The 20,243-nt window shown below is 53.3% G+C and overlaps 1 protein-coding gene across 1 annotated transcript in view; it reads left to right on the top strand.

Annotated features, from left to right (window-relative positions):
- The first annotated feature begins 6,703 nt into the window (after positions 1 to 6,703).
- Positions 6,704 to 20,243, top strand: part of rpl7l1 (ribosomal protein L7-like 1) — a 62,958-nt gene continuing 49,418 nt past the window's right edge. Inside the window, exons 1-2 of the mRNA XM_038817620.1 lie at positions 6,704 to 6,780; positions 17,816 to 17,924. Of these exons, the coding sequence (XP_038673548.1) occupies positions 6,767 to 6,780; positions 17,816 to 17,924 (123 nt within the window). The 5' untranslated portion in view covers positions 6,704 to 6,766. The remainder of the gene's footprint in view (positions 6,781 to 17,815; positions 17,925 to 20,243) is intronic.

Raw genomic sequence — 20,243 nt, 5'->3', positions numbered from 1 at the left:
TTATGACCCTTGAGGATCTGTTTTTTAATTTGAATCCTAACTCTTTAACTTTGTCACTTCCTCAAAGAATTCTATTAGGTTTGTAAGACATGACCTTCCCTGCACAAAACCATGCTGCCTATCACTGATAAGTCTATTTTCTTCCAGATGTGAATAGATCCTATCCCTCAGCATCTTCTACAACAGTTTGCCTACCACTGACGTCAAGCTCACAGGTCTATAATTCCCTGGATTATCCCTGCTACCTTTCTTAAACAAAGGGACAACATTAGCAATTCTCCAGTCCTCCGGGACCTCACCCGTGTTCAAGGATGCTGCAAAGTTATCTGTTAAGGCCACAGCTATTTCAACCCTCGCTTCCCTCAGTAACCTGGGATAGACCCCATCCGGTCCTGGGGACTTGTCCACCTTAATGTCTTTTACAATACCCAAAACTTCCCCCTTCCGTATGACAACTTGACCGAGAGTATTTAAACATCCATCCCTAGCCTCAACATCCGTCTTGTCCCTCTCCTTTGTGAATACCGATGCAAAGTACTCATTAAGAATCTCACCCATTTCCTCTGAGTCCACGCATAAATTTCCTCTTTTGTCTTTAAGTGGGCCAATCCTTTCTCTAGTTACCCTCTTGCTCCTTACATACGAATAAAATGCTTTGGGATTTTCCTTAACCCTGTTAGCCAAAGATATTTCATGACCCCTTTTAGCCCTCTTTATTGCGCGTTTGAGATTCGTCCCACTTTCCCGATATTCCTCCAAAGCTTCATCAGTTTTGAGTTGCCTCGATCCTATGTATGCTTCCTTTTTCATCTTAGCTAGTCTCACAATTCCACCCGTCTTCCATGGTTCCCTAATCTTGCCATTTCTATCTTTCATTTTCACAGGAACATGTCTGTCCCGCACTCTAATCAACCTTTCCTTAAAAGACTTCCACATTTCAAATGTGGATTTACCCTTAAACAGCTGCTCCCAATCCACATTCCCTAGCTCCTGCCGAATTTTGTTATACTCTGCCTTTCCCCAATTTAGCACTCTTCCTTTCGGACCCCTCCTGTCCTTGTCCATGAGTATTCTAAAACTTACGGAATTGTGATCGCTATTCCCAAAGTAATCACCGACTGAAACATCAACCACCTGGCCGGGATCATTCCCCAATACCAGGTCCAGTATGGTCCCTTCCCGAGTTGGACTATTTACATACTGCTCTAAAAAAACTCTCCTGGATGCTCCTTACAAACTCTGCTCCATCTACGCCTCCAACACTACACAAATCCCATTCAATGTTGGGGAAGTTAAAATCTCCCATCACAACCACCCTATTGCTCTTACATTTTCCTATAATCTGTCTGCATATTTGCACCTCTACTTCATGCTCGCTTTTGGGAGGCCTGTAGTAAAGTCCCAACAATGTTACTGCACCCTTCCTATTTCGCAGCTCCACCCATATTGCCTCAGTGCTCGAATCCTCCATCGTGCCCACCTTAATCACAGCTGTGATATCATCTCTGACGAGTAATGCAACTCCTCCACCCCTTCTACCTCCCTCTCTATCCCTCCTGAAGCATCTATACCTTGGGATATTCAGTTGCCAGTCCTGCCCTTCCCTCAACCAAGTCTCAGAATACCAATAGCATCATATTCCCAGGTACTGATCCAAGCCCTAAATTCATCTGCCTTACCTGCTACACTTCTCGCATTAAAACAAATGCACCTCAGACCACCTTTGCGTTCATCATCTCTTCCCTGTCTACTCTTGCTCTTAGTCACATTGAGTTTATTGTCTCGTACCTTACTGGCTTTAGTTGCTGCTTCTTTACTGACCTCTAACTTCCTAATCTGGTTCCCATCCCCCTGCCACATTAGTTTAAAACCTCCCCAACAGTGTTAGCAAAAGCACCCCCTCGGACATTGGTTCCAGTCCTGCCCAGGTGTAGACCATCCGGTTTGTAATGGTCCCACCACCCCCAGAACTGGTTCCAATGTCCCAAAAATCTGAACCCCTCCCTCCTGCACCATCTCTCAAGCCACGTATTCATTCTGACTATTCTTGAATTTCTACTCTGACTGTCCCGTGGCACTGGTAGCAATCCTGAGATTACTACCTTTGAGGTCCTACTTTTTAAACTTATCTCCTAACTCCCTAAATTCTGATTGTAGGACCTCATCCCTTTTTTTACCTATATCGTTGGTGCCTATATGCACCACGACAACTGGCTGTTCACCCTCCCCCTTCAGTATGTCCTGCAGCCGATCGGAGACATCCCTAACCCGAGCACCCGGGAGGCAACATACCATTCGGGAGTCTCGTTTCCGACCACAGAAACGCCTGTCTACTCCCCTTACCATTGAATCCCCTATGACTATAGCCCTGCCAGTCTTTTTCCCGCCCTTCTGTGCAGCAGAGCGAGCCACGGTGCCATGAGCCTGGCTACTACTGCCTTCCCCTGGTGAGACATCGCCCCCAACAGTATCCAAAACTGTATACCTGTTTTGGAGGGAGATGACTGCAGGGGACACCTGCACTGCCTTCCTGCTCTTTCTCTGCCTTTTGGTCACCCATTCCCTGTCTCCGTCACCAATCCTAATCTGCGGTGTGACCAACTCGCTAAACGTGCTATCCACGAGCTCCTCAGCATTGCGGATGCTCCAAAGTGAGTCCATCCGCAGCTCCAGAGCCGTCATGCGGTCTAACAGGAGCTGCAGCTGGACACACTTCCTGCACATGAAGAAGTCAGGGGCATTGGCCGCGTCCCTGAATTCCCACATTGTGCACGAGGAGCATAACATGGGTCTGGGATCTCCTGCTATTTTCACACTTTACCTTAACTGATTACAAATATAGTATCAAATAATTAATAAGTGAAAGGAATAAAGAGTTTACTTATCAATCACAATACTCACCAACACACGAAGGACAGATTGGAAAGAGTTGGGACAGAGTGGAAAGAGTGGACAGTGGACACAGTGGACAGTGGACAGAGTCGGGACAGAAAGAACAGTGGACAGAGTGGACAGGGTTTGAACAGAGTGGACAGAGTAGACAACATTTGGACAGAGTGGACATGGGTTGAATCATAGAATTTGCAGTGCAGAAGGAAGCCATTCGGCCCATCGAGTCTGCACCGGCTCTTGGAATGAGCACCCTACCCAAGCCCACACCTCCACCCTATCCCCATAACCCAGTTACCCCACCCAACACTAAGGGCAATTTTGGACACTAAGGAAAATTTAGCATGGCCAATCCATCTAACCTGCACATCTTTGGACTGTGGGAGGAAACCGGAGCACCAGGAGGATGCCCACGCAGACACGGGGAGAACGTGCAGACTCCGCACAGACAGAGGACAGAGTGGACAGAGTGCACAGTGGACAGAGTGGACAGAGGACAGACTGGACAGCGTTTGGACAGAGTGGACAGGGTTTCAACAGAGTGGACAGGGTTTCAACAGAGTGGACAGAGTTGACAGTGGACAGAGTTGACAGTGGACAGAGTTGACAGTGGACAGAGTTGACAGTGGACAGAGTGGACAGTGGACAGAGTGGACAGTGGACAGAGTGGACAGGGTTGGGATAGAGTCGGGACAAAGAGGACAGAATGGACAAAGTGGACAGTAGACAGATTGCACAGTGGACAGACAGAGCACAGAGTTGACAGAGTGGACAGTAGACAGAGTGGACAGGAAGTGGACAGAGTGGACAGGGATTGGACAGAGTGTTTAGTGGACAGAGTGTTTAGGGGACAGAGTGGTTAGTGGACAGAGTGGACTGGGTTTGGACAGAGTGAACAGTGGACAGAGTGGACAGACAGGACAGTGGACAGAGTGAATAGGGTTTGGACAGAGTGGACAATATGCAGACTCCGCACAGAGAGAGGACAGAGTGGACAGAGTCCACAGTGGACAGAGTTGACAGAGTGAACAGTGGACAGAGTGGACAGGAATTGGACAGAGTGGACAGTGAACAGAGTGGACAGTGGACAGAGTGGCCAGGGTTTGGACAGAGTAGACAGAGTGGACAGGGTTTGGACAGAATGGCCAGAGTTGACAGAGTTTGGTTAGAGTGGATAGTGGGCAGAGTGGACAGGGTTTGGACAGAGTAGACAGTGGACAGCGTGGACAGGGTTTGGACAGAATGGACAGGGTTTGGACAGAGTGGACAGAATGGGCAGAGGACAGAGTGGACAGGGTTTGGACAGAATGGACAGTGGACAGAGTGGACAGGGTTTGGACAGAATTGACAGGGTTTGGACAGAGTGGACAGGGTTTGGACAAAGTGGACAGAATGGACAGAGGACAAAGTGGACAGGGTTTGGACAGAATGGACAGTGGACAGAGTGGACGGAGCAGAGTGGACAGGGTTTGGACAGAGTGGACAGGGTTTGGACAGAGTGGACAGTGGACAGAGTGGACAGGGTTTGAACAGAGTGGACAGGGTTTGGACAGAGTGGACAGTGGACAGAGTGGACAGGGTTTGGACAGAGTGGACAGGGTTTGGACAGAGTGGACAGGGTTTGGACAGAGTGGACAGTGGACCGAGCAGCCAGGGTTTGGACAGATTGGACAGGGTTTGGATAGAGTGGACAGCGTTTGGACAGAGTGGACAGAGTGCACAGTGGACAGATTGGACAATGGGTAGAGTGTACAGTGAACATAGTGGATAGTGGACAGGGTTTGGACAGAGTGGACAGTGGATAGAGTGGACAGGAAGTGGACAGAGTGGACAGGAAGTGGACAGAGTGGACAGTGGACAGAGTGTTTAGTGGACAGAGTGGTTAGTGGACAGAGTGGTTAGTGGACAGAGTGGACTGGGTTTGGACAGAGTGGACAGAGTGAACAGTGGACAGAGTGGACAGACAGGACAGTGGACAGGGTTTGGACAGAGTGGACAACGTGCAGACTCAGGACAGAGTGCACAGTGGACAGAGTGGACAGTGGACAGAGTGGACAGTGGACAGAGTGGACAGAGGACAGAGTTGACAGAGTGAACAGTGGACAGAGTGGACAGGAATTGGACAGAGTGGACAGTGAACAGAGTGGACAGTGGACAGAGTGGCCAGGGTTTGGACAGAGTGTGCAGTGGACAGAGTTTGGACAGAGTGAACAATTGACAGAGTGGACAGTGGACAACGTGGACAGTGGACAGAGTGGACAGAGTTTGGAAAGATTGGACAATTGACAGAGTGGACAGAGGACATAGTGGACGGGGTTTGGACAGAGTGGACAGTGGACAGAGTGGCCAGGGTTTGGACAGAGTGGACAGGGTTTGGACAGAATGGCCAGAGTTGACAGGGTTTGGACAGAGTGGACAGTGGACAGAGTGGACAGGGTTTGGACAGAGTGTGCAGTGGACAGAGTGGACAGAGTTTGGACAGAGTGAACAATTGACAGAATGGACAGTGGACAACGTGGACAGTGGACAGAGTGGACAGGGTTTGGACAGAATGGCCAGAGTTGACAGGGTTTGGTCAGAGTGGACAGAGTGGACAGGGTTTGGACAGAGTGTGCAGTGGACAGAGTGGACAGAGTTTGGACAGAGTGAGCAATTGACAGAGTGGATAGTGGACAACGTGGACAGTGGACAGAGTGGACAGAGTTTGGAAAAATTGGACAATTGACAGAGTGGACAGAGGACAGAGTAGACGGTGTTTGGACAGAATGGACAGTGGACAGAGTGGTCAGAGTGCACAGTGGACAGAGGGGCAGAGTGGACAATTGACAGAGTGTGAGGGTTTGGACAGAGTGGACAATTGAAAGAGTGGACAGTGGACTTTGAACAGAGTTTGGACAGAGTGGATAATTGAAAGAGTGGACAGTGGACAGAGTGTGTAGTGTTCAGAGTGGACAGAGTTTGGACAGAGTGAACAATTGACAGAGTGGACAGTGGACTTTGGACAGAGTTTGGACAGAGTGGACAATTGATAGAGTGGACAGTGGACAGAGTGTGTAGTGTTCAGAGTGGACAGAGTTTGGACAGAGTGAACAATTGACAGAGTGGACAGTGGACAACGTGGACAGTGGACAGAGTTTGGAAAGATTGGACAACTGACAGAGTGGACAGAGGACAGAGTGGACGGGGTTTGGACAGAGTGGATAGTGGACAGAGTGGACTGGGTTTGGACAGAGTGGACAGTGGACAGAGTGGACAGGGTTTGGGCAGAGTGGACAGTGTTTGGACAGAATGGCCAGAGTGGACTGGGTTTGGACAGAGTGGACAGTGGACAGAGTGGACAGGGTTTGGGCAGAGTGGACAGTGTTTGGACAGAATGGCCAGAGTGGACTGGGTTTGGACAGAATCGACAGGGTTTGGACAGAGTGGACAGAGGACAGACTGGACAGGGTTTGGACAGAGTGGACAGAATGGACAGAGAAAATAGTGGCCAGGGTTTGGACAGAATCGACAGGGTTTGGACAGAGTGGACAGAGGACAGAGTGGACAGGGTTTGGACAGAGTGGACAGAGGACAGTGTGAACAGGGTTTGGACAGTGTAGACAGGTTTTGGACAGAGTGGACAGAGGACAGACTGGACAGGGTTTGGACAGAGTGGACAGAATGGACAGAGAAAATAGTGGCCAGGGTTTGGACAGAATGGACAGAGGACAGAGTGGGCAGGGTTTGGACAGAGTGGCCAGGGTTTGGACAGAGTGGCCAGGGTTTGGACAGAGGTGGGCAGAGCTGCTGTTCCTTCCCCTCGCAGCGGGGGGCAGCAGAACGCTGTTTGCGCAGCGTGGCTCTGTGAGCTTGTTGCGCATGCGTGTGCAGCTCGGCAATGGCGGAGAGCGGGTGAGTGAATTTGGGCCTGAAGAAAATCCGCGACCATCGGCGCACGGGGAGCGGGGAGCGGGCCGGGGTTGGGCGGATGGGGATGGGGCAGAATGTGTGCTACCCCCTGCAGTCAGGGAACAGGATAAACCACGGGATGGCGGAGGGAACCTGTGAAATGTAACCTCCCAACCCGATCCGGGCACACTCCCCACGGAGGCGGCCAGCACTGAGGGAGGGTCAGTACTGAGGGAGTGCCGCACTGAGGGAGGGTCAGTACTGAGGGAGTGCCTGCACTGTCAGAGGGAGCGTGCTGAGGGAGTGCCGCACTGTCAGAGGGTCAGTACTGAGGGAGTGCCGCATTGTCAGAGGGTCAGTACTGAGGGAGTGCCGCACTGTCAGAGGGTCAGTACTGAGGGAGTGCCGCATTGTCAGAGGGTCAGTACTGAGGGAGTGCCGCACTGTCAGAGGGTCAGTACTGAGGGAGCGCCGCACTGTCAGAGGGTCAGTACTGAGGGAGTGCCGCACTGTCAGAGGGTCAGTACTGAGGGAGTGCCGCACTGTCATAGGGTCAGTACTGAGGGAGTGCCGCACTGTCATAGGGTCAGTACTGAGGGAGTGCTGCACTGTCAGAGGGTAAGTGCTGAGGGAGTGCTGCACTGTCAGAGGGTCAGTACTGAGGGAGTGCCGAACTGTCAGAGGGTCAGTACTGAGGGAGTGCTGCACTGTCAGAGGGTCAGTACTGAGGGAGTGCCGCACTGTTAGAGGGTCAGTACTGAGGGAGTGCTGCACTGTCAGAGGGTCAGTACTGAGGGAGTGCTACACTGTCAGAGGGTCAGTACTGAGGGAGTGCTGCACTGTCAGAGGGTCAGTACTGAGGGAGTGCTGCACTGTCAGAGGGTCAGTACTGAGGGAGTGCTGCACTGTCAGAGGGTCAGTACTGAGGGAGTGCTGCACTGTCAGAGGGTCAGTACTGAGGGAGTGCCGAACTGTCAGAGGGTCAGTACTGAGGGAGTGCTGCACTGTCAGAGGGTCAGTACTGAGGGAGTGCCGCACTGTCAGAGGGTCAGTACTGAGGGAATGCTGCACTGTCAGAGGGTCAGTACTGAGGGAGTGCCGCATTGTCAGAGGGTCAGTACTGAGGGAGTGCCGCACTGTCAGAGTGTCAGTACTGAGGGAGTGCCACACTGTCAGAGGGTCAGTACTGAGGGAGTGCCGCACTGTCAGAGGGTCAGTACTGAGGGAGTGCTGCACTGTCAGAGGGAGAGTGCTGAGGGAGTGCTGCACTGTCAGAGGGTCAGTACTGAGGGAGTGCCGCACTGTCAGAGGGTCAGTACTGAGGGAGCGCCGCACTGTCAGAGGGTCAGTACTGAGGGAGGGTCAGTACTGAGGGAGTGCTGCACTGTCAGAGGGTCAGTACTGAGGGAGTGCTGCACTGTCAGAGTGGCAGTACTGAGGGAGTGCCGCACTGTCAGGGTCAGTACTGAGGGAGTGCTGCACTGTCAGAGGGTCAGTACTGAGGGAGCCGCACTGTCAGAGGGTCAGTACTGAGGCAGTGCTGCACTGTCAGAGGGTCAGTACTGAGGGAGTGCCGCACTGTCAGAGGGTCAGTACTGAGGGAGTGCCGCACTGTCAGAGGGTCAGTACTGAGGGAGTGCCGCACTGTCAGAGGGTCAGTACTGAGGGAGTGCCGCACTGTCAGAGGGTCAGTACAGAGGGAGTGCCACACTGTCAGAGGGTCAGTACTGAGGGAGCGCTGCAACGTCAGAGGGTCAGTACTGAGGGAGTGCTGCACTGTCAGAGGGTCAGTCCTGAGGGAGTGCCGCACTGTCAGAGGGTAAGTACTGAGGGAGTGCCGCACTGTCAGAGGGTCAGTACTGAGGGAGTGTTGCACTGTTCGAGGGTCAGTACTGAGGGAGTGCTGTACTGTTAGAGGGTCAGTACTGAGGGAGTGCTGCACTGTCAGAGGGTCAGTACTGAGGGAGTGTTGCACTGTTCGAGGGTCAGTACTGAGGGAGTGCTGTACTGTTAGAGGGTCAGTACTGAGGGAGTGCTGCACTGTCAGAGGGTCAGTACTGAGGGAGTGCCGCACTGTCAGAGGGTCAGTACTGAGGGAGCACCGCACTGTCAGAGGGTCAGTACTGAGGGAGTGCCGCACTGACAGAGGGTCAGTACTGAGGGAGCGCCACACTGTCAGAGGGTCAGTACTGAGGGAGTGCCGCACTGTCAGAGGGTCAGTACTGAGGGAGTGCTGCACTGTCAGAGGGTCAGTACTGAGGGAGTGCTGCACTGTCAGAGGGTCAGTACTGAGGGAGTGCCGCACTGTCAGAGGTAGGTACTGAGGGAGTGCTGCACTGGCAGAGGGTCAGTACTGAGGGAGTGCCGCACTGTCAGAGGGTCAGTACTGAGGGAGTGCTGCACTGTCAGAGGGTCAGTACTGAGGGAGTGCCGCACTGTCAGAGGGTCAGTGCTGAGGGAGTGCCGCACTGTCAGAGGGTCAGTACTGAGGGAGTGCCGCACAGTCAGAGGGTCAGTACTGAGGGAGTGCCGCACTGTCAGAGGGTCAGTACTGAGGGAGTGCTGCACTGTCAGAGGGTCAGTACTGAGGGAGTGCTGCACTGTCAGAGGGTCAGTACTGAGGGAGTGCCGCACTGTCAGAGGGTCAGTACTGAGGGAGTGCCACACTGTCAGAGGGTCAGTACTGAGGGACTGCTGCACTGTCAGACGGTCAGTACTGAGGGAGTGCTGCACTGTCAGAGGGTCAGTACTGAGGGAGTGCTGCACTGTCAGAGGGTCAGTACTGAGGGAGTGCCGCACTGTCAGAGGGTCAGTGCTGAGGGAGTGCCGCACTGTCAGAGGTAGGTACTGAGGGAGTGCCGCACTGTCAGAGGGTCAGTACTGAGGGAGTGCTGCACTGTCAGAGGGTCAGTACTGAGGGAGTGCTGCACTGTCAGAGGGTCAGTACTGAGGGAGTGCCGAACTGTCAGAGGGTCAGTACTGAGGGAGTGCTGCACTGTCAGAGGGTCAGTACTGAGGGAGTGCCGCACTGTCAGAGGGTCAGTACTGAGGGAATGCTGCACTGTCAGAGGGTCAGTACTGAGGGAGTGCCGCATTGTCAGAGGGTCAGTACTGAGGGAGTGCCGCACTGTCAGAGTGTCAGTACTGAGGGAGTGCCACACTGTCAGAGGGTCAGTACTGAGGGAGTGCCGCACTGTCAGAGGGTCAGTACTGAGGGAGTGCTGCACTGTCAGAGGGAGAGTGCTGAGGGAGTGCTGCACTGTCAGAGGGTCAGTACTGAGGGAGTGCCGCACTGTCAGAGGGTCAGTACTGAGGGAGCGCCGCACTGTCAGAGGGTCAGTACTGAGGGAGGGTCAGTACTGAGGGAGTGCCGCACTGTCAGGGTCAGTACTGAGGGAGTGCTGCACTGTCAGAGGGTCAGTACTGAGGGAGCCGCACTGTCAGAGGGTCAGTACTGAGGCAGTGCTGCACTGTCAGAGGGTCAGTACTGAGGGAGTGCCGCACTGTCAGAGGGTCAGTACTGAGGGAGTGCCGCACTGTCAGAGGGTCAGTACTGAGGGAGTGCCGCACTGTCAGAGGGTCAGTACTGAGGGAGTGCCGCACTGTCAGAGGGTCAGTACAGAGGGAGTGCCACACTGTCAGAGGGTCAGTACTGAGGGAGCGCTGCAACGTCAGAGGGTCAGTACTGAGGGAGTGCTGCACTGTCAGAGGGTCAGTCCTGAGGGAGTGCCGCACTGTCAGAGGGTAAGTACTGAGGGAGTGCCGCACTGTCAGAGGGTCAGTACTGAGGGAGTGTTGCACTGTTCGAGGGTCAGTACTGAGGGAGTGCTGTACTGTTAGAGGGTCAGTACTGAGGGAGTGCTGCACTGTCAGAGGGTCAGTACTGAGGGAGTGTTGCACTGTTCGAGGGTCAGTACTGAGGGAGTGCTGTACTGTTAGAGGGTCAGTACTGAGGGAGTGCTGTACTGTCAGAGGGTCAGTACTGAGGGAGTGCCGCACTGTCAGAGGGTCAGTACTGAGGGAGCACCGCACTGTCAGAGGGTCAGTACTGAGGGAGTGCCGCACTGTCAGAGGGTCAGTACTGAGGGAGCGCCACACTGTCAGAGGGTCAGTACTGAGGGAGTGCCGCACTGTCAGAGGGTCAGTACTGAGGGAGTGCTGCACTGTCAGAGGGTCAGTACTGAGGGAGTGCTGCACTGTCAGAGGGTCAGTACTGAGGGAGTGCCGCACTGTCAGAGGTAGGTACTGAGGGAGTGCTGCACTGGCAGAGGGTCAGTACTGAGGGAGTGCCGCACTGTCAGAGGGTCAGTACTGAGGGAGTGCTGCACTGTCAGAGGGTCAGTACTGAGGGAGTGCCGCACTGTCAGAGGGTCAGTGCTGAGGGAGTGCCGCACTGTCAGAGGGTCAGTACTGAGGGAGTGCCGCACAGTCAGAGGGTCAGTACTGAGGGAGTGCCGCACTGTCAGAGGGTCAGTACTGAGGGAGTGCTGCACTGTCAGAGGGTCAGTACTGAGGGAGTGCTGCACTGTCAGAGGGTCAGTACTGAGGGAGTGCCGCACTGTCAGAGGGTCAGTACTGAGGGAGTGCCACACTGTCAGAGGGTCAGTACTGAGGGACTGCTGCACTGTCAGACGGTCAGTACTGAGGGAGTGCTGCACTGTCAGAGGGTCAGTACTGAGGGAGTGCTGCACTGTCAGAGGGTCAGTACTGAGGGAGTGCCGCACTGTCAGAGGGTCAGTGCTGAGGGAGTGCCGCACTGTCAGAGGTAGGTACTGAGGGAGTGCCGCACTGTCAGAGGGTCAGTACTGAGGGAGTGCTGCACTGTCAGAGGGTCAGTACTGAGGGAGAGCTGTGCTGTCAGAGGGTCAGTACTGAGGGAGTGCTGCGCTGTCAGAGGGTCAGTACTGAGCGAGTGCCGCACTGTCAGAGGGTCAGTACTGAGGGAGTGCTGCGCTGTCAGAGGGTCAGTACTGAGGGAGTGCCGCACTGTCAGAGGGTCAGTACTGAGGGAGTGCTGCACTGTCAGAGGGTCAGTACTGAGGGAGAGCTGTGCTGTCAGAGGGTCAGTACTGAGGGAGTGCTGCGCTGTCAGAGGGTCAGTACTGAGCGAGTGCCGCACTGTCAGAGGGTCAGTACTGAGGGAGTGCTGCGCTGTCAGAGGGTCAGTACTGAGGGAGTGCTGCACTGTCAGAGGGTCAGTTGCAGTGTACAGTAATGTGCAAATATCAACACAAAGCAGAAACATAGTCCAATAGACCACTCCCCTCTCATAAACGGTAGCCGCCTATTTATCCCCCCTATTTATCCCCCCTATTCTACTCTAATCTACCCCCTCCTGCTGACATTTAATTCCCCGCAAAGAAGTCGATGAATGGTTGCCACCTTCGGGCGAACCCTAATACAGATCCTCTCAAGGCAAACAATTTGTCCCAGCCCTAAAAAGCTCGACATGTCCGAGAGCCGTACTTCGGCCTTCGGGGGCTTTGAGTCCCTCCATGCCAGCAGTATGCGTCGCCGGGCTACCAGGGAAGCAAAGGCCAAGACGTCGGCCTCCTTCTCCTCCTGGACCTTCTCTTGCCGGGTCTTCCGAGACCCCAGAAATTGCCACCGCTGGACTCATCACCACCCTAGTTTTCAGTACCTGGAACTCCATTCCACACCCTAACCACTCTCGGAGTAAAGAACCTACCTCGGACATCCCTCCTATATCTCCCACTCTGAACCTTATAGTTATGACGTCCGCAAATCCCTCCCAGTATCTCCTAAGTTGGGCATGCCCAGAACATGCGGACGTGATTCGCTGGCCCTCCCGCACACCTAGCGCATTTGTCCTCCACCCCAAAAAATTTACTCATCCGGGCCACCGTCATGTGGGTCCGGTGGACGACCTTGAACTGAATCAGGCTGAGTCTAGCACATGTTGCAGTTGAATTTACCCCACTCAGGGCTTCCGCCCATACCCCCTCATCCATCTCCTCGTCGAGTTCCTCCTCCCACTTGAGCTTCAGTTCCTCTGTCTTGGACTCCTCCCCTTATAAGTTCACGGTAAATATCCAAGACGTTCCCCTCCTCCCTCTCCCCTAGAGACTACTCTGTCCTGGATCCCATTTGGTGGGAGGCTTGGGAAGGATGGGACCTGTCTACGTATGAAGTCACGCACTTGCAAGTACCGAAAGTCATTCCCTCTTACTAGTCCGAATTTCTCCTCCAAGGCCCTCATGCTCAAGAAGCTCCCCCACAAGAACATATTGCCCATCCTTCCCACCCCTGCCCGCCGCCACGCTCGGAATCCACCGTCCATACTCCCAGGGGCTAATCGGTGGTTGTCGCATAATTGGAGACCAGACCGATGCTCCCCCCCCCCCCCCCCCCCCCCCCCCCCCCCCCCCCCCCCACCTGCTTCCTCCACTGGCCCCAGATCCGCAGGGCTGCCACGACTACCGGGCTGGTGGAGTACCTGGCCGGCGGGAGCGGTAGGGGGGCTGCGACTAGGGCTGTCAAACTGGTTCCCTTGCACGAAGCCGCCTTCAGTCGCCCCCAAATAAATCCCGTATCCACCATCCAACACCTTACCATGGCTATGTTGGCCGCCCAGTAGTAGTTGCTGAGGTTCGGCATAGCCAGCACCCCCTCGCTACGGTTCCTCTCGAGCATCGCTTTCTTCACCCGCGGGGACTTCCCCGCCCAGACAAAGCCCATAATAATCTTATTGACCCTTTTGAAGAAGGACCGCGGGATGAAAATCGGGAGGCACTGAAAAATAAACAGGAATCTTGGGAGGATTGTCATCTTTACCGTCTGCACTCTCACCGCAAGTGATAGCGGGAGTGCATCCCATCTCCTGAACTCGCTCTTCATTTGTTCCACCACTCTAGTCAAATTTAGCTTATGCAGCCTGCCCCAGTCTCGTGCCACCTGTATCCCTAAGTATAGGAAACTTTCTCCGACCATCCTAAATGGCAGCCCCTTCAACCTGTTCTCCTGGCCCCTCACCTGCACTACAAACATCTCACTCTTAGCCATGTTCAGTTTGTACCCTGAAATATTCCTCGTGTACTGCCCATCCCAGCCAGCGGGTTCGATACGTACAGGAGCAGGTCGTCCGTGTACAGCGATACCCTGTGCTCCACCCCTCCCCTAATCATTCCCTTCCACCCCCTCACAGCTCTCAGGGCAATCGCCAGTGGTTCTATGGCCAATGCAAACAGCAACGGGGAGAGTAGACATCCCTGTCTGCCCCCCCCCCGGTGTAGTCTAAAGTACTCTGATGTTGTCCTATTCATCCTCGCGCTAGCTTTTGGGGCCTGGTACAATAGCCTAACCCAGTCAAAGCCCTCCCCGAACCCAAACCGTCAGAGTACCTCCCACAAATAGTCCCACTCCACCCGGTTAAAGGCCTTCTCGGCATCCATTGCCACCACCATTGCTCTCCGGGGGCATCATGATCACATTGAGTAGTCTTCTCAAGTTGGCTACCAGCTGTCTGCCTTTCACAAACCCTGTTTGGTCTTCCCCGATCACCTCCGGGACACAGTCCTCAATTCTAAGCGCCAAAACCTTAGCCAGGAGCTTGGCGTCAACATTGATCAGGGGGATTGGTCTGTATGACTCACACGCTTCCAGGTCTTTATCCTGTTTTAATATCAGCGAGATGGTCGCCTGTGACATCGTCGGGAATAGTGTCCCTCTGTCCCTCACCTTGTTAAATACCTGAGTCAGCACCGGCCCCACTATCTCCGAGAACTTTTTGTAGAACTCCACTGGGTATCCATCCGGCCCCGGGGATTTACCCGACTGCATGGCCTTCAAGCTGGGGGTACTTCCTCAGCTCTGATCGGGGCCCCCAGTCCGTCTACCAGCTCCCTACCCACTTTTGGGAAGGTCAGTCCATCTAAGAAACGTTTCATTTCCTCCGGCTCCCCAGGGGGTTCCAAGGTATAGAGCTTGCTGTAAAACTCCCAAAACACCTTGTTCAGTCCTGACGGGTCATCCACTCTGTTCCCCATACCGTCCACTACCCTGCCTATTTCTCTGGCCGCCTCCTTCCTCCTGAGTTGCTGCGCAAGCATTCTGCTTTTTTTTCTCCCCATGCTCATAGACCACACTCTTTGCCTTCCTGAGTTGTCCCACTGCTTTGCTCGTGGACAACACTCCCAGCTCGGACTGCAGTCTCCGTCTATCTCAAACTAGGTCCTCCCTCGGGGCCTCTGCGTATTCCATATCTGTCCGGTGGATCTCCTTGACCAGTTTGTCCATCTCTGCTCTGTGTTTTATCTCTGTGGGCCCGAATTGAAATAAGCTCCCCCGTTACCAGCACCTTCAGCACCTCCCACAGGGTCGCTGCTTAGACTTCCTCTGTGTCATTAACCTGCAGGTAGTCCTGCATGCACTTCCGCAGTCTCTCGCACACCCCCTCCTCCGCGAGCAATCCTATGTCCAACCTCCATTGCGGGCGCTGGTAGCTCCCTTTGCAAACCTGCAGATCAACCCAGTGTGGGGCATGATCCAAGATGGTGATTGGCGAGTACTTGATATTTTTTACCCCACCTACACAATCCCTGCTCATGATGAAAACATCGATTCTAGAATATACTTTATGAACATGCGAGTAGAACGAATATTCCCTTCCCGTCGCCCGTCTGGCTCTCCATGGGTCTACCCCCCCCCCCCCCCCCCCCCCCCCATTTGCTCCATGAACCTCCTCAGTTCCCTTGCTATCGCTGGGAGCCTACCCGTTCTGGAGCACGACCCAATTTGGAGCATATACATTCACCAGGACTACCCTCACCTCCTCAAGCGTACCCCGGACCATAAGAAATCTACCACCTCCGTCTGCAATTGTGCCCTCCGCCTCAAATTGAACCCGTTTATTGATAATGATTGCCACCCCCCAAGAGTTAGAGTCCAAGCCCGAGTGGAAGACCTGGCTGATTCAGCCCGTCCTTAGTCTGGTCTGGTCAGTCACTTTCAGATGTGTCTCCTGCAGCATGATTACGTCCACCTTCAGAGCCCGCAAATGCGCGAACACATGCGCCCTCTTGACTGGCCCGTTTAGTCCCCTGACATTCCAGGTGATCAGCCTAGTTGGAGGGCACCTGCGCCCCCCCCCACTTGCCGGACAACCATCCCCCTTCTTGGGCCAGCTCCCACCCCCGACCTCCACTCTGTTACCTACTTTAGATCCCTCCCACGTCAGCAAAATAACTTCCCCCACCCCCCCCAAGCAACAACACCCCTCTGTAACCCGACCCCTGCCATTTACTGGCTGTATGCATCCCCTCCACCTGACTCCCTTGACTAGCTTCAGAGGGTCAGTACTGAGGGAGTGCCGCGCTGTCAGAAGATCAGTACTGAGGGAGTGCTGCACTGTTAGAGGGTCAGTACTGAGGGAGTGCCGCACTGTCAGAGGGTCAGTACTGAGGGAGTGCTGAACTGTCAGAGGGTCAGTACTGAGGGAGCGCTGCACTGTCAGAGGGTCTGTACTGAGGGAGCGCTGCACTGTCAGAGGGTCAGTACAGAGGGAGCGGAAGGGAATGATTAGGGGAGGGGTGGAGCACAGGGTACCACTGTACACGGACGACCTGCTCCTGTACGTATCGAACCCGCTGGCTGGGATGGTCAGAGAATTCGACAGGTTTTCAGGGTACAAGGAGGAAAAAGGAATCGAATCGCCCATGGTCACTGTAGACACATATAGTCTCCCCCCCCCCCCAAATATTCAACGCCATTCAATCCCCGAAAGAGTACCGTGAATGACACCCTCACACCCCCCTCCCAGACTCCTCCCCTCCCCTTCTTGAAAACTCCTCCCCCCAACCTCGGTTCTTTCCCCCAACTTTTCACCCCGGCTAGACTCACCGAAACTTGTTCTACCAGGCTCCGATGGCTGCAGCCCCTCTCCCCACCTCACTCCCATTCACTGGCCGGCTTAAACCGGCCAGCTTGGAGGCCCCCGCCCGGGTCTCCTTCCCCCTTGCCTGATCCCAGGAAAACCAAGAAATCGCCTTTAGCGCACAACCCCAGCCCCAAAGGACCATCATTGCACGGTGGCCTAGTGGCTACCACAGCTGCCTCACGGCGCTGAGGTCCCAGGTTCGATCCTGGCTCTGGGTCACTGTCCGTGCGGAGTTTGCACATTCTCCCCGTGTCTGCGTGTGTTTCGCCCCCACAACCCACAAAATGTGCAGAGTAGGTGGATTGGCCACGCTAAGTTGCCCCTTAATTGGAAAAAATAATTGGGTAATCTAAATTTTAAAAAAAATATATAGCATCGACTCATTTGGTACATACACCAACACGCAGTGAAAAAATAAAGTTACATGAGGCTACATCGGTACACGACCAGCTCTCAGTCTCATTTCTCAATTCTGCCAAAGTCCTTCTGCCTTTGCAAACTCCTCCGCCGCTTCCACTGTCCCAAAATAAAAGTCCTTAGATTTGTAGGTCACTCTCAACTTAACTGGATATACTATACCGCACTGCACCTTGCTGATGTACAGTGCCTTCTTCACCCAGCTGAAGGCAGCCCACCTCCTCGCCAGCTCCACCGTAAAGTCCTGGTATGTACGTATACCAGCTCCAGCCCACTGCCCCACTTGCTTCTGCTTTGCCCAGCACAGGACCTCCATCACGCTGTACTACCCTTGGCGGCTCACGCGCCTTCGGTATAGGCGTCCACGACCGATGAGCCCGATCCAGTTCGCATCGAGAGGGATCGTCCCCCTCACCCAATAGCTCTGCCAACATCGTGGCAAAATACTCCATCGGCCTCGGACCTTCCACCCCTTCGGGCAGACCCAGGATCCTCAGATTCTACTGCCTGGATTGGTTTTCCAGGTCTTCCATGTGGGGCACTACACAAACAATTCCTGCAAAAAATGCCCAAATTCCAGATTTCCTTGAGGATCCCAAATCATTTGGGAACTTTGAGCACACCCTGTGTCTTCAACCCTCTCCCCATTTATTTAAATGGCTTTAGTTGCAGGTTCTAGTTTTGCCGATAAACTTGCTGTGTGTGATGACGCTCTGTATTTTACAGGGAGAAGAGGAAGCTCGCACGTGTGCCAGAGAACCTACTGAAGAAGAGGAAAGCTTACCAAGCCATTAAAGCCACACAGGCCAAGCAAGCATTGGAGGAAAAGCGAAAGGTGTGAAACTCTTTGAGGGCGCAGGTTACTTTATACGGGTCCTCCTCTGCCTCGCTTTGTCACCACTGCACCTTGCTGCCTCGAAGCCTTTCTGAGTCTTGGCCCGTCCCCCTCTCTTGGCTGTCCCTCCTTAAATCTCTCTCTATCAGCCCTCCATCCATCAGTGTTTGTCTCTGCTTTCTCTCCCCCCTTCAGAACCCCCCACTTCTCCAGCATTCTCCCGGCTACCACCCCACTGGCTCTGTCTCTTGCCCTTCCCTCGCACGGGTTCTCCCACCCTTATGCTGGTGCTTCCCTCAACTTCCCCCCCCCCCTCTCTCTCTTCTACATTTTCCTCCAACCCACCCCTGTTCGAGCTGCACTTGGCCAATTTACAGCCCTGTTGTTTTTCAGTGTCTGACGAATGATGACATCCTGTGCAGCTGAAAGATTTAATGGTCTCTTTCAACCCAATGTATCCCATGCTTCGTGGACGGAGACCTTTTACACTAATTTTACTTTTTTATAGAATTCTAGAAATTTCAGCACAGAGGATAATTCAGCTCATCCGCCTGTCCTCTCTTTTAAAGAGTTTGCCCAGATCCCATCAATCCTCCGCTGTTCCTCCCATCATCCTGTTCATCTGCAGACTTCATTTCCCAGAATAATGGAGCAATGCTCCTTCTAGAAACAGACTGATCTAAAACGGGTGAGGGGCTGAATACCTGTGGCCGTATTACAGTCCAGCTCACAATCTTCCCTGATTTTTCCACGTGTGTTATCTGAAGATCTTTATGGGAATCACAGTAAGACCAACATTTACTTCTCTTTAATCACTCTTGTGAAGATGATGTTGACCCACTTTAGATATCGCTGACTGACTTGCTGAGTCATTTCAGAATCAATTAAGAAACAACCACATTGAAATCAGAAGTAAGTGGGACCTGTCAAGAACATAGAATAGAATCACAGAATAATTACAGTCCCTTGTGTACATACCTGCAAAAGCAACTCAGCCAACCAGCCAACCCTACTGTCACTTCTCCATGGACAGAAACACATTTTTTCTCTTTGAGTAACTAGCCAAGATAATTTAAAAGTCACGATTGAATCTGCCTCCACACGACCAGTGTATTCCAGATTCTAACCACTCATTGTGTAAGAAATATTTTCCTCATGTTTCCCCTTTGTTTACATCCAGAGGAGTGGGTCACCTGGACCCTCGAGCCTGCTCCACCATTCAATAAAATCACGGCTGATCTAATTGTAGTTTTGTCTTCACATTCTCCCCTACCCCTGATAACCTTTCACCGTCTTGCTCACCACAAACCTATCCAGTTCTGCCTTAAAGATATTCAAAGATTGCGTCTGCCGCCCTTTGAGGAAGTGTTCCAGAAACTCGCGACCCTTTGAGAGAAAAACATTCTCCTCATCCGTCTTAAATGGATGACCCGTTAATATTGTCACATGTAGGCTTACATTAACACTGCAATGAAGTTACTGTGAAAATCCCCTAGTCGCCACACTCCGGCCTGTTTGGGTACACAGAGGGAGAATTCAGAATGTCCAATTCACCTCTTTTGGGACTTGTGGGAGGAAACCGGAGCACCCGGAGGAAACCCACGCAGACACGGGGAAAATGTGCAGACTCCACACAGACAGTGAGCCGAGCCAGGATTCGAACCTGGGACCCTGAAGCTGTGAAGCAACAATGCTAACCACTGTGCTAGTACAGCACAGGATCAGGCCCTTCGGCCCTCCAACCCTGCGCTGACCTTACTGCCGTCTAAATTAAAAACTTCTACACTTCCGGGGTCCGTATCCATATCCCTCTATTCCCATCCTAATCATGTATTTGTAATGTCACTATCATCCCTGCTTCCACCACCACCTCCAGCAGCGAGTTCCAGGCACCCACAACCCTCTTTGTAAAAAAACTTCCCTTGCACATCTCTTCTAAACTATGCCTTCGCACCGTAGATCCATCAGGCCTTGGTGACATATCTACCTTAATGTTTTCAAGAAGCCCAACATTAGGGGTGGCACAGTGGTTAGCACTGCTGCCTCACAGCTCCAGGGACCTGGGTTTGATTCCAGCCTCAGGTGATTGCGTGGAGTGTGTAGTCCTCCGTGTCTGCATGGGTTTCCTCGGGGTGCTCCGTTTTCCTTCCACAGTCCAAAAATGTGCAGGTTAGGTGGATTGGCCACGCTAAATTGCCCTTCGTGTCCATAAAGGTGAGGTGGGGTTACTGGGTTACGGGGATAGGGTGGAGGCATGGGTTTAAGTAGGGTGCTCTTTCCAAGGGCCGGTGCAGACACGATGGCCGAATGTCCTCCTGC

The sequence above is a fragment of the Scyliorhinus canicula genome, chromosome 1 (genome assembly GCF_902713615.1).
Source record: "Scyliorhinus canicula chromosome 1, sScyCan1.1, whole genome shotgun sequence".
Lineage (NCBI taxonomy): Eukaryota > Metazoa > Chordata > Chondrichthyes > Carcharhiniformes > Scyliorhinidae > Scyliorhinus > Scyliorhinus canicula.
The sequence above is the reverse complement of the archived record's forward strand: the minus strand, read 5'-3'. Positions and strand labels throughout refer to the sequence as shown.